Source organism: Myotis nattereri (genome assembly GCF_964212035.1).
Source record: "Myotis nattereri genome assembly, chromosome: 15".
NCBI lineage: Eukaryota > Metazoa > Chordata > Mammalia > Chiroptera > Vespertilionidae > Myotis > Myotis nattereri.
In genome coordinates, this window is record NC_138090.1 from 55,245,926 (window position 1) to 55,259,107 (window position 13,182).

General features: G+C 49.2%; 1 protein-coding gene across 1 annotated transcript; it reads left to right on the forward strand.

The window, feature by feature from the left end:
- LOC308530722 (leukocyte immunoglobulin-like receptor subfamily A member 6) lies at positions 1-3,461 on the forward strand (the record flags this gene model as incomplete). Its single annotated transcript, XM_081107407.1, has 7 exons — positions 1-34; positions 826-1,110; positions 1,246-1,548; positions 1,762-2,058; positions 2,312-2,614; positions 3,136-3,186; positions 3,340-3,461. 7 exons carry the CDS (start codon positions 1-3, stop codon positions 3,459-3,461), a joined length of 1,395 nt encoding a protein of 464 aa, XP_080963533.1.
- Positions 3,462-13,182: the final 9,721 nt, after the last annotated feature.

Consider the following 13,182-nt stretch of genomic DNA (forward strand, 5'->3'; position numbering starts at 1 on the left):
ATGTATTTCTGGTACCTGGATAAATTCCTAGCAGGTGATTAGTAAATACTTGTTTATGGACCCATCAAGGACAGAAAGAGAATTCTTTTTGTGTGAGGCTGAGAAACAGGTAGTGAGATGCATATAGAGCCAGCCTGTTGAGGGTGGACTCAGGATGAGAACCTGAGTCCTGCCCTCTCTGAGCAGGAGCTCGGACCAGGCAGAGAGTCCTGGGAGTCATAAAAGACCCCAGATCTGGGCTGAGAGTCTACAATGGCCTATAGTCCTCCTGAGTTCTCATCATGGAAATACCCACACCCAGGCCCAGGGTGGGGTGGTCTTCTTGCTGTGGGTTCACAGCTCTGAGGGCCCGGAAGGGTGGCTGCAACTCCTGACCCACCACATCCTGTGTGTCTCTGTCCTTCAGGCCCAGGCCTCCATCTGCAGAGCAGGAGCCCTCAGAGCAGACGCCATGATGTCCATCCTCTCTGCTCTTCTCTGCCTCAGTCAGTTGTGGACACGGGGAGGGGGAGGAGGAGGGGAAGGGGTGGCTATAACCCTTGTTCATGGGGAACCTCAGGCTCAGGCTCAGGCAGCTCGAGTAGATGGGGCCATGAGAAGAGAGAATGAGCTACAACGTCCAGGTGCAAACCTCTCACAGACACTCTCTTCCAGGGCTGAGTCTGGACCAGAGAACCTGTGTGCAGGCAGGTGAGTCCTCCCCAGACTCCAGGTCCCACCTGTTACTTCACCCCTGGGGCTCAGGAGGGAGCACAGATGTGCTGGATGAGCTGGGGGATGAGGGTGGGGAAGGGCTTTGTAATGCAGCTTCTGGTTTCCTTCCAGGGACCCTCCCCAAACCCACCCTCTCTGCTGAGCCAGGCTCTGTGATCTCTTATGGGAGCCCTGTGACCCTCTGGTGTAAGGGAACCCTGGAGGCCCAGATGTTTCATCTCTACAAGGAAGGAAAACAGGTGGAATGGAACACACCGAGCCAATGGAAGCCCACGAATAAGGGCAAATTCTCCATCACACGCATGGCAGAGCATGATGCAGGGAGATATCACTGTAACTACCTCAGCCCCACTGGCTGGACAGAGCACAGTGACCCCCTGGAGCTGGTGGTGACAGGTGAGAGGACACTCATGGGTCCCAGCTTCAGGCTCTGCCCTCAGGAAGGGGGTCTGCTCTCAGGGTGTCTCCCTCTCACAGCCCAGCTCTGGGGGACATGAGATCCATTTAACATACAGTCTCTGTCTCTCCTAGGATACTACCATGAACCCAGCCTCTCAGCCCTGCCCAGCCCTGTCGTGACCTCAGGGGGAAATGTGACCCTTGAGTGTAGCTCATGGCAGGGATTTCACAGGTTCATTCTGACTAAGGAAGGAGCTCACAGGCTCTCCTGGATGCAGGACACACAGCCACAGCCCAGAGAAACATCACGGGCCAAGTTCTCTGTGGGCCCTGTGACCCCCAGCCACAGGTGGACATTCAGATGCTATGGCTGTTACAGAGAGAACCTGCAGGTGTGGTCACCACCCAGTGATGCCCTGGAACTCCTGGTCCCAGGTGAGTCCCATTATTGTCTCACCCAAGGATTGAGGCAGCAATCACATTACTGGGATACTTGCTCTGAGGGGAGCCCCATGTGAGAGGGTGGGGTGAGTGGAGCAAAGGGACTCATGAGTCAGAAACATAGCAACAGTGAGACCTGGATGCCAGGATGGGAGAAGGAGGCTTATGGGAGGAACAACCCCTATAACTCATGTCTGGTCTTCCCAGGTGAGTCTGGGAAGCCCTCCCTCCTGAGCCAGCAGGGCCCCATCGTGGCCTCTGGACAGAGGCTGACCCTCCAGTGTCGCTCTGATGTCGGCTATGACAGATTGGCTCTGCACAAGGAGGGGGGATGGGACCTCCTCCAGAGTCTTGTACAGCAGCCCCAGGCTGGGCTCTCTCAAGCCAACTTCCTTCTAGACACTGAAAGCAGCTCTCACGGGGGCCGGTACAGATGCTACGGTGGATACAAACTCTCCTCTGCGTGGTCGGCCCCCAGCGACCCCCTGGACATCCTGGTGGCAGGTGAGGAGCCAGTGGGTTCAATCAGGGACCCAGACTCTGTACAGGCCCTGCAGGGGTCCCAGGTGGTGAGGCCAGAATGACAGTGCAGGCCCCAGGAAGGGAGGGAGACAGAGTGAGGCAAGTGGGTGGAAGGGGAGAAGGGAGACTCAGAGAAACAGAGACAGACAGAGGAGGGTCCTCAGAGAGAGGCCTGGTGACTCTCGGGGCAGAACAAGGTGGGCAGGCAGCCCTCACCCTCCCTCCCTCTCTCTAGGACACCTGCCTGACAGACCCTCCCTCTCGGTGCAGCCAGGCCCCAGGGTGGCTTCAGGAATGAACGTGACGCTGCTGTGTCAGTCACAGAGCCCGAGGGACATGTTCCTTCTGTACAAAGAGGGGGCAGCTGTTGCCCCCCTGGGTCTGAGATCAAAGCACCGAGCTCAGCAGTTCCAGGCAGAGTTCTCCATGAGTCCTGTGACCTCAGCCCACGGGGGCAACTACAGGTGCTACAGCTCACACAGCACATCCCCCTTCCTGCTGTCACTCCCCAGTGATCCCCTGGAGCTCCTGGTCTCAGGTGAGGGCCCTGACCCTGTTGCTGAGCTGTCACCTCGGGGCCCTATCTCTGGAGATTCTCAGACAGTAAGAAGTGCGGGGGCCTAGGGGTTTGCCATTGACAAGATATTCTGAATCCCCTGCTACCAACCCTTCCTCCATGGACCCTGGGTCCTCAGCTGTCAACTTAGTGGGATCTCTCAGTTGTAGGTGCTTAGCCTTAGGAGTTCTGTGTCTCCAACAAGACATGAAACACACAACTCCAAATTATTTCTGCATTGAGATCATTGTTTTCCACCATCCTCAACTCGAGAAGTACAGCTCTTACCGAAGTCACTCAGAACAAGTTCTGAACTCAGGGATCACAGGAGGCTGAGTTATCCAACGAAGAGCCCATGGAACCTGGCCTAGTAGAGACAGGCTCATGGAGGGATGGGGTAAAAGTCATCATCTGAGAAGTGGGGCATCTGAGAGCACTGGGCACAGGAGGAAAACTCCTGTCTCCCCAGGTCCTCACTCACACCTTCATGTCATGATTCTCAGGAGCAGCTGACACCCTCAGCCTGTCACCAAATAGGTCAGACCTCAAGATGGGTGAGTGGGAGACAGCCCAGTTATGGGGCTGGGGGTAGAGGGTCATGTCCTGTCAAAGGGAGGTGGGTGTCCTGGGTGGACACCCAGGGTTTCTGGGGTGACTCTGGTCCTCTCTGATCTCTGTGACCTCTTTGTCCACCTCCCACCCCCAAGACTACACCATGGGGAATTCCATCCGGATGGGTGTGGCCGGCTTGGTCCTGGTGGTGCTTGGGATGCTGCTATTTGAGGCTCAAAACAGCCTGAAAAGGACCCACGATGCAGCCAAGACGTGACCACAGAGGGAACAGTGCACTATTCAGAGAATGGGGGCCTTGGAGCCCATCTCATGATCCCAGGAGGTGCTAAAGGAAAGTCGGGACCATAGTTGGGGAAACTGTCTTCTGGGAATGTCCAGGGGAATAAACATGATTTGGGTGAAGGAAATATCTGTGTGTTCCCTGGACTCTTCCTCCATTTAATGTCTATTTTCTCTCCCTGTCTTGGTTAACTTTCTGTGATGACCCCCCCCTTCTTTTCTCAACCCTTAACTTGAGGGTCCATCCCACATGGCTGGTGTGGGTCCCCACATCTAATGCCTCATGCCCCCCACGTTCATGTAATAAAATATTCTTTATTTCTAATCACCACATTACCAGATGGACATTATTGATTCTTCATCTCTTCAGTTCACAGGAGTTAACCTGGGCTCCATAACTGAATAAATGGGCTAAGCCAGGTGCAAGCCTGGGAATTAAAAATCCAACATGATGCCCGAACCCTCCCTGGACCCACAGTCTTTCTTCTCCTCACCAGATGCCGCCCGTGTCATTTGCCCAGAGCTGTCCCCATGTGGCATCAGCACCTCGGTGTTTGTGGGGACTGTCTGGGAGAGTGCTGCCCCTGCAAGCACATGTGTAGGATGCTCTGACTGGTGGGAGATGCCCATTTCTGAATCAACATAAAATTGATTATTATTCAGCCACAAGAGAGAAGAAAACCCTGCCATTTGTAATGACCCTGAGGAACCTGGAGGGAGTTATGCTACATGAGGTCAATCAGACAGATAAAGAAAGATGCTGATTAATCTCACCTATGTGTGGGATCTGAAAAAGCCAAACTAGTAGAAACAGAGAGAAGAATGATGGCTACCACAGGGAGTGTGGGGAAAGGAGAGATGTTGGTGAAAGAGTATCGACTTTCAGTGATAAGATGAACAATTTGAGGGGCTAATGTACAGTATGGTGATCACAGTAAACAATACTGTATCATATCACCCCAAAAGTAGCTAAGAGATTATATCCTAAAGGCTCTGACCACCAAAAGAAGGAGCAATTATGTGACTTTTCAATGGGATTGTTAGCTAAGGCTGACCTTGTGTCATATTGCAATATTTACATGTATCACATCCACACGTTGTCACCTAACCCTTCACAATGTTATATGTCAATTACATCTCAGTAAAGTTGGGAATAGTTACCCTTGGGCCTGATGTAAGAAAACCTTACCTAGAGAGCAGGGCAGGAAATGGAGACTGATGATAGCATATGTTGGGAAGTTGCAAATCTATACACCTACTTATGTATCCCTTTGTATAATATTTGTGTGTCTATGTATCTGTGTTTCAGTCTATCTATCTATCTATCATCTATCTATCTCTATCTCCATCTGTCAATGAATCTCTCTCGTCTCCAGACTCTAATAAAATTAATTTCTGTTGTCTTCAGCCACCTAATTAATTGTATTTTGTTGTGGCAAATGTACCAAACTAATTCACTGTGTCTCATTCTCTTCCCCTCTCTCCTCTCTCTGATCTCTGATAGAAGAAACTGTGGTTTGACTCATACACTGCTGGGACTGAACAGCAGACCCTGAACGACGGATGAATGGATTACTCTGATACATGTTTCTGTGAAAGAGAGGGCTAAGGGACTGCTTGGCTATAGCAACCAGGAAGCCCCATTCGCCTGCCTCCTTAGGCTTTTATTGCAATAACAGTTTGAACTAAAATAAACTACTAGATACTATCAGAAGGGTGAGCATCCTTGAGAAAGCATATGCGTCCTTTATGCAAGGACGTTTTGAAGTCTAAACATAAAGATTCCAGCAAAACACCCGGAGACTCAGACTTGTTTGGAAAGGTCAAGGCAGGGTCTGCCGCCTTGGGCAAGGTTCCCCTGACTCTAACCTGTGGGTCGTGACCCCTGAAAATACATCCTGCATATCATATATTTACATTACGATTCATAACAGTAGCAAAATTACAGTTATGAAGTAGCAACAAAAATAATTTTATGGTTGGGGGTCACCACAACATGAGGAACTGTATTAAAGGGTCACGGCATTAGGAAGGTTAAGAACCACTGCCTAGAGGCCTCTGACCTATCAGAGAACCCTCCTTAGAGACTTTCCAACCAAGCCCTGTGCTTCCCCACAATGCACACAAAAAAATGATTTCCGTAAAACAACAAACACTTGATATTGTAGGTTTCCTTCTCTTCTAGAGATGCAGAATCCAACTGCCCACTCTGCTTTTTGTTGTCAGGAGAGTTATATGTGCAATGAGTAGAAGGCCTAATAGATATTCAGTGGGAGAGAATTTCATATTTCAGCTGAAAATTGTTTCATATCCTTAACCATTTTATTCATTAGCATAGCACCGGAATATTAAATACTATAAATGGAATAATTGTTTTTACTTTCACACGGCAGCGAGCTATGTTAAAATCAACATGTGATTGTAGAGTTTAGGAAAACTACACAGGACAGTTTAGAGATGTGGCTCAAGTCAGACCCTCAGCACCTGCTATTTTGGGGGTGAGGAGAGCTGGTCCGCTTCCTGTGTGACCGGCACCTTGTGCCCTGCACACACTGTGGTGTGGGGACTCTGCCCACCACATCCTGTGAACTTGCCTCTTGAGCTTCACCTTAACAACTGAAAAATAAGTCATCAAAACCTCTGCTATAAAAACTTCCATAGGGAGTTCACTCCTTTTCCTGACAAATGAAGAGAGTGAACCTGATACCACAAAGTTGTCATCACAGAATCCACAGGTCAGGACAGCTCATCTTTTTCAAGAGGCCGAGCTGACCCAGACCTGGCCCAGCCTTAACCAGGAATGTGGGTGTGTATCCAGGACGTTTATCTTAAGACCATGGACCACCACTATCTCCCCTAATTCTCTTCTATTTGTATGTTAATCCTGAGAGGTGCTGTGAATTCAGCACTGGGTCCTGGACAGCTCCAGCCCCATCCATAGGTCACCTAGATTTTTCTCTTTTCTAAGGTCTCTTCAATTTCATATAAAAGGGGCAAGAACTGCCCTAATCGGTTTGGCTCTGTGGATAGAGCGTCAGCCTGCGGACTGAAAAGTCCCAAGTTCGATTCCAGTCAAGGGCATGTACCTTGGTTGTGGGCACATCCCCAGTAGGAGGTGTGCAGGAGGCAGCTGATCGATGTTTCTCTCTCATCGATGTTTCTAACTCTCTATCCCTCTCCCTTCCTCTCTGTAAAATATCAATAAAATATATTTTTTTTAAAAAAAGAATCAATGGAAAAAAATATCCTTGGGTGAGGATTAACCACAAAAAAAAAAAACAATAAAAAGCCCTAGTGCAGCGGTTCTCAACCTGTGGGTCGCGACCCCTTTGGCGGTCGAACGACCCTTTCACAGGGGTCGCCTAAGACCATCCTGCATGTCAGATATTAACATTATGATTCATAACAGTAGCAACATTACAGTTATGAGGTAGCAATGAAAATAATTTTATGGTTGGGGGTCACCACAACATGAGGAACTGTATTTAAAGGGCCAGAAGGTTGAGAACCACTGCCCTAGTGGATAGAGTGTCAGCCTGTGGACTGAAGGGTCCCAGGTTCGATTCTGGTCATGGGCAAATGCCGGGTTGCAGGCTCGACCCCCAGTGCAGGGCATGCAGGAAGCAGTCTCGCTCATCATTGATGTTTCTATCTCTCTCTCTCTCTCTACCCCTCCCTTCCTCTCTGAAATCAATTTAAAAATATTTTTTAAAAATAATTGAAATAAATTAATAAAGGGTCAACACACAAAACTTATGTTTTCAGCCACTCACCCACAGGCAGAGGGAGGATGTGAAGACTGGACTCACCCATAGAGAGTCTGGGGTGTCCGGCTTTGGGGAGAGGTATGGAGACTCGGCCACCCAGACCTGGTGCTAGAGCATCCACCAATACCACGGCCGCCATTCATCTTGGGCGGAACAATCGATCCACTTCAAGTAGCATCAGCCTGAGGAAAAGCAACGACCTCCACCTTCTGGCATTCGCCCCACCAAGCACTTGAAGTCCTACTGAGGCCAGGCAGTGGCAGGGGTTGTAAGTGACTTGCTTTGGAATGGGGCCATTCCCCCCACTATCCAGGGAACTCATGGGAGACTTGAGAGAAACACTAGCTCCCACAGACCGAACCTCTGGGCTTCCAAGGCTCTACCCACGTGACTACTAGGGGCTCTGCCTGCTGAGTCAGGAAACCATCCAGGGCAGACTCAGAGGTAGGGCTTGGTTGGATGGGCACACACACCCACCCTCTTCCCTGAAGTGCACAGGGCACCTCCCTTCATGGGAAAGGCAGTCACCCCAAGCTCCTGATGCCACCAGAGGCTGTTTCAGAGGCTAAGCCTTTTCAGTGTCTAAGCGGGGCAGCCGGCCAGCAGGTGGAGGAAAGCGGAGGCCGATCCCAGGGAGCCTGGGGACGTTGGCTGACCCACTCCTGGCCCCTGTTTTGGTTTTCCCCACATATAGACAAGCCAAGCAGAGGCAGCCACATGCTGGGGGTCAGCTGTAGATTCAGGCAGGTGGCTTTAAACTTCATACTTCTCTGTTTCCTTTTCTAATTCTATTTCTCTCTCTCTCTCTCTCTCTCTCTCTCTCTCTCTCTCTCTCTCTCTCTCTCTCCTTATACTTTTTTTCTGGTTTTGTTTTTCCAATCTGTCTTCGCAGCATGAGACACAGGGACGGGTCAGCAACCTCCCTCAGGTTTCCCAGGCTCCGCCTCCACCTGCCTTCACCTGCCAGCCAGCTGTCCATCTTAATCACTCAAAAGTCTGTTTCTGAAAGAGCTTCCGGTTGAATTGGGAGTGTAGACCTCTGGGAATCCCCTAAGGGGGAGGTGCCATTCAGATGTCAGGGAAAGGGATGGTATGTTTCCTGTCCCAGAGCTACTCCTCTCAGAGTGTCCCGGAATATCTTCCTGCCCTCAGCTGGGCAGAGATCCACTTATGCAGCCCATTGGAAACCTGGAGTTTCTCTCAGGCTCTCAGCTCTCCCGTGAGGGTCCTGGTTGCTAAACACAGGCACGCAGCCCCACCCCCAGGCCAGTGACTGACGCTTCCTGAGACGGTTCAAACCCATTGGCTTGGCCTCTGCGGCTGTCTCCTCTGTAGCTACAAGATGTAGGGTGTTGTAGGCAGGGTGCCTGGGGGGCGGGGGCAGCTGTGTCACCACCGAGGGCTGGGTTTTTCCCTTTTCCTGAGCCATGGTATCAGGAATGGGCCTGAGCCTTTCTGGAAAATGGCTGTTTCATTGGTGGGGTGAAGGGGGAGCCAACTGCAGGTCTCCCAGTCGCCTCTTTTCCCTGTCTCCCCCGCTCCCCACTGCTTCCTACCCCAGCCTCTCCTCGGGCACCTTCCCGCCACTGAAGCCTCAGGTGGGGAGCTGCCAATGAAAATTCTGTGCTCTGGTGTGTGTGTGGCGGCCGGGGAGGGGGGGGTTGTTTGTTTGTTTTTTTAATAAAGAAATTTTTTTAAAAAAAACACTGTAAATAAACCCCCAAGTATTATCAACAAATGAACTGGCTCAACAAACCAGCATATCCATGCAGTGGAATACTATTCAGCGATACAAATAAATGAACTGTTATTACACACAGCAAAAAAACAACAACCCTGCAGCATTATGTCTGACCCGGTTGGCCAGCAGCCCTGCCAGATGTTACACAGCTGGATGTTGCACGGTCTCGGTTCTGGTGCTCCAGGCTGTGCAGCCCAGCCCGGGTTCCAGGCCTTGATCTTCTCAGTAAAATAGCCCACCCACAGCCAAGAGACCCCTCCTCACCCTCGGCCATCCCCCCCACTCAACTCCCCCCATGAGAGCTGGGGCAGCCCCTCTCGAGGCCTTACCCTTCCTGCTGGTCTCTGGGTGTTTTCTGTCCTTCCTTGATGTGTCTGTCTCCTCTCAGCTGGGCCTCAGTTGGTAACTGTGGGTGCAGGTTCCCCAGTTCAGTCCTATTTCCAGTCTGGCCCCGGGAGGAGGTGCGTAAAGATCTGCCTATTCGTCCGCCATCTTCTCCAGCCAAGAAGAAATAAATTTTTAAAAAATAAAATAAAACGTCTCCCTCTTGGCCTGGTCTCTCTCTCTCCCTAGCACTTCCCTCTAGCGGCTTCCTTGTTCTATTAATAGCACCCCCTTTCTCTTGTTCTGCTTCTTTCGAAACGTCTGAGTCACTTCTGCTTCCTCAGTGCTCCTTCTCCCTGGGCAGGACGCTCCTTCTCAAACTGAATTTTTTCTGCAATCACAGGTGAGAGGCAATTCAGACTTTGAATGCAGTGAGCGCTGTGAGGTCTGCAGACTGTCCGCCCCCAGCAAGGATTTCCTCTCCTGGTGTTGTTTCCCTCCCTGTGTCGGCCCTGCTGTGGAGGAACATGGCCCCCGAGACACGCAGGGGTGCAGTCGGGCAGATGACACGGGACAAGGAGCTCAGGTGCAGGTAGGAGAACCTGCGGGGACCTTGGCGTCGGACCTCACAGGAAAGGGCTCACTGAAGGCACCCTCCACATGTCACTTCTCCTCCAAACACGTAGAAATGCTGGGCTATTGGTCCTCAAACATGGGGTCACAGTCCAAACAAGCAAGAGAATCAACAGTGACAGGAACAGTGACAGGAAAGCGGGGTAACTCACAGAAATAAGCAGAAGCCAGTGGGAGTGGCATGGGGGTGGGGGTGAGGTTCCAGAGAAGGAACCACAGGGTCGGCTTCACCAAATCTGTGTGGACACAGGGGAGTCGTTCCCGGGGTGACACTGGGGTCCTGGTGTGAAGTCCCCACATTGCCACACCCCAAGTTGGGGATCATGTTGGCATTGAATTGCAGGTGACGACCTCTGATTGGCATTCTCCTGGCGCGATGGAAAGTGTTCGGATGTGTTTCTTCTTATTCTTTCACTAGGAAAAGTGTGTGTAATCTTGGGGGGTTGGGTGCCTGCATTTTGTAAGTTTTTGGAAGAAATCGCCAAGGAAGCTTCATGCACAGGACTTTGGTTGTGGACAATTTTTGAGGGAGAGAGAGGTTCTGGGAGAGATAGAGAAGAGGGAGAGAAGAACAAGAAGAAGATCAGGAACAAGAAGAATAACAAGAAGAAGAGAAACATCCATCATTTGCCTTTTATATGTGCCCCCCACCTGGGATCAAACCGGCAACCTTTCGGTGCACAGGATGTCTCTCAACCAACTGAGCCACTGCTGCAGGGCCTGGGACAATTTTGGATGACACAGTCATTGTATTTAATCCGTATAGAGCAGGAATGTCAAACTCAAAGGCTAACACGGGCCAAATAAACAAGGTTTAAGTGTATGTGGGCTGCAAATAAAACAAAAGCTTACATTTTCATGGAAATGTAGGCTTATTTCAATAGAGACATGCTGAATACAAAGGGCTGAAATAAATGAGTCATCGTTCACATAAAATAATAGAACATTTTTTTTAAAAATTAATATTTTTTATTGAACATTAACTTACCAGACACTGAAGAACTGCACAGATTAAAAAGCGTCACGCAAATAAACCTATTTTTCTTGTTCTCTGAAAACGAAATATTTCCTGTTGCGCACACCCAACAAGTCAGTACAAGACGAATGACGTGGCCATCTGCCACTGAAATATTCGCTGCTGGTATTAGCGGAGAGAAATGGTGTGCCTGCGTGTAAGGCACATAAGGCTCGTAAGGGAAATGAATGCAACACGATTATAGTCATCAGTCATTAGCGAACGTTGTCATTTGTTATTAATAATTATGTATGACAGGATATTGTAAAAATTAATTTACAAAATTTTTATTAAAACATTTTGTACATACCGTTATATTGGCTTGGCCACAAAAATATTGTTGTGGGCCACATGAGGCCACGGGCCACGAGTTTGACATGCTTGGTGTAGACGGCGATAGAGATTTGTTTGTCATCTGTGCCCATTTAGTAAATTTTGCGCCCGAAGGTGTCCATTTTAAATGCCGTGTGTAATACGTGGCCATCCAATTGTTCAGGATGCCCTGCTACTGTGTTTTTGAACCCTGTACAATGGGTCGTGCTGTCTGCCCTTCCATCGTTAGTATTAAACATGTGTGCTTTCTCCCATGTTCTCTCGGGCATTCAGGCTGAGATTTATTCATGTGATTCATGTTTTCAATACTGAATTTGGGGGGGGGGGCGGCTTTGTAGATTTTCCTGGGCTTTTGTCTCAGCAGTCACCCCTCCTCCTCCTGTCCTTATCATGTTTCTCCTTACATCTTCATGTGTAAAATTTGCTCTTCTCTTACTAATGAATATTTTTATTAAAGTACTAGAGGCTCGGTGCATGAAATTCATGCACAGGAGAGGGGTGTCCCTCAGCCCGGTCTGCACCCTCTCCAATCTGGGATCCCTCACACAATCCAGGACCGCTGGCTCCTAACCGCTCACCTGCCTGCCTGATTTCCCCTATGCTTCTGCCTGCCAGCCTAACTGCCCCCTAACTGCTCCCCTGCCAGCCTGATTGATGCCTAACTGCTCCCCTGCCAGCCCGATTGCCCACAACTGCCCTCCCCTGCCATGACCCGCCTCCTCCACACAAGGCAGCAGAGATGCCGGGATCGGCCACCTCCCTGCCACACAAAGCTGTGGGAAGCCCAGGCCTCATCGCATGGAGCGGCCACCAGGCCCCGCCTCCACTGTGTGCACAGCCATCTTGTGACGGCCATCTTGTGACGACATGAGGGCGAGATGACCATCAAGGCTATTATTAGTGTAGATTGTGGGTATACAATATCATATCAGTTTCATAAAGTTACCTCACATTATTGAGTATTTTCTCTTCCCCTTTCCACCCATCCCTCCTCCCCTCCCATCTGGCAACCATCAGCTTGTTCTTCATTTCCATGTGTCTGTTTTTGTTCCTTTTGGTTTGCTGATGTTAAAAATTCCAGGTACAAAAATAAATAAATAAATAAATAAATTCCAGGTACAAGTGAAATCTTTCCCTGTCTGAATTATTTCACTCAGCGTAATACCTTCCAGGTCCATCCCTGTGGTCTCAATATCAGCTTTTCATTCTTTCTTTTCTTTTCTTTTCTTTTTTTCTTTTTTTTTTTTTTTTTTTTGGCTGATATCTATTCCATTGTGCATGCATGCCACCTCTTTCTTACCCAATCCTCTACGGACCTAAAGATTCATAGCAAACTTTCTAAATTCTTTGTTTAAGTGTATGTGTTATTGTTGACAGTATTACCGATATCTCCTATCTGTCCTCCACATCCCCACTCCACCCAGACCCGCCCCAGGCCTTCAATTCTTGATATAATAGCTTAGGACATTGATTTTTAAAGGTTTTTTTAAATTTGCTAATGTATTCATTCATGGTTTTTAATTTCATCGTTTCATAGGCCTGATGTGTAGTGTTTACATGCACTTATGTTTTGGTTCACACATTGATTATTGAAAATTCTGTTGCTTTATTTCCAGAATGTAGGCATATTAGTTATTTTTTGTAATCTTTATTTTTATTGAACTCAGAGATAAAGGGAGAGAGAGAGAGAGAGAGATAGTAACACAAATGATGGGAGAGAATCATTGATCGGCTGCCTCCTGCAAGCCCCCACTGGGAATTGAGCCCACAACCCAGGCATGTGCCCTTGACTGGAATCAAAGCTAGGACCCTTAAGTCCACAGGCCAATGCTCTATCCACTGAGCCAAACAGGCTAGGGCTTGATTATCTTTGACTATAGAATAG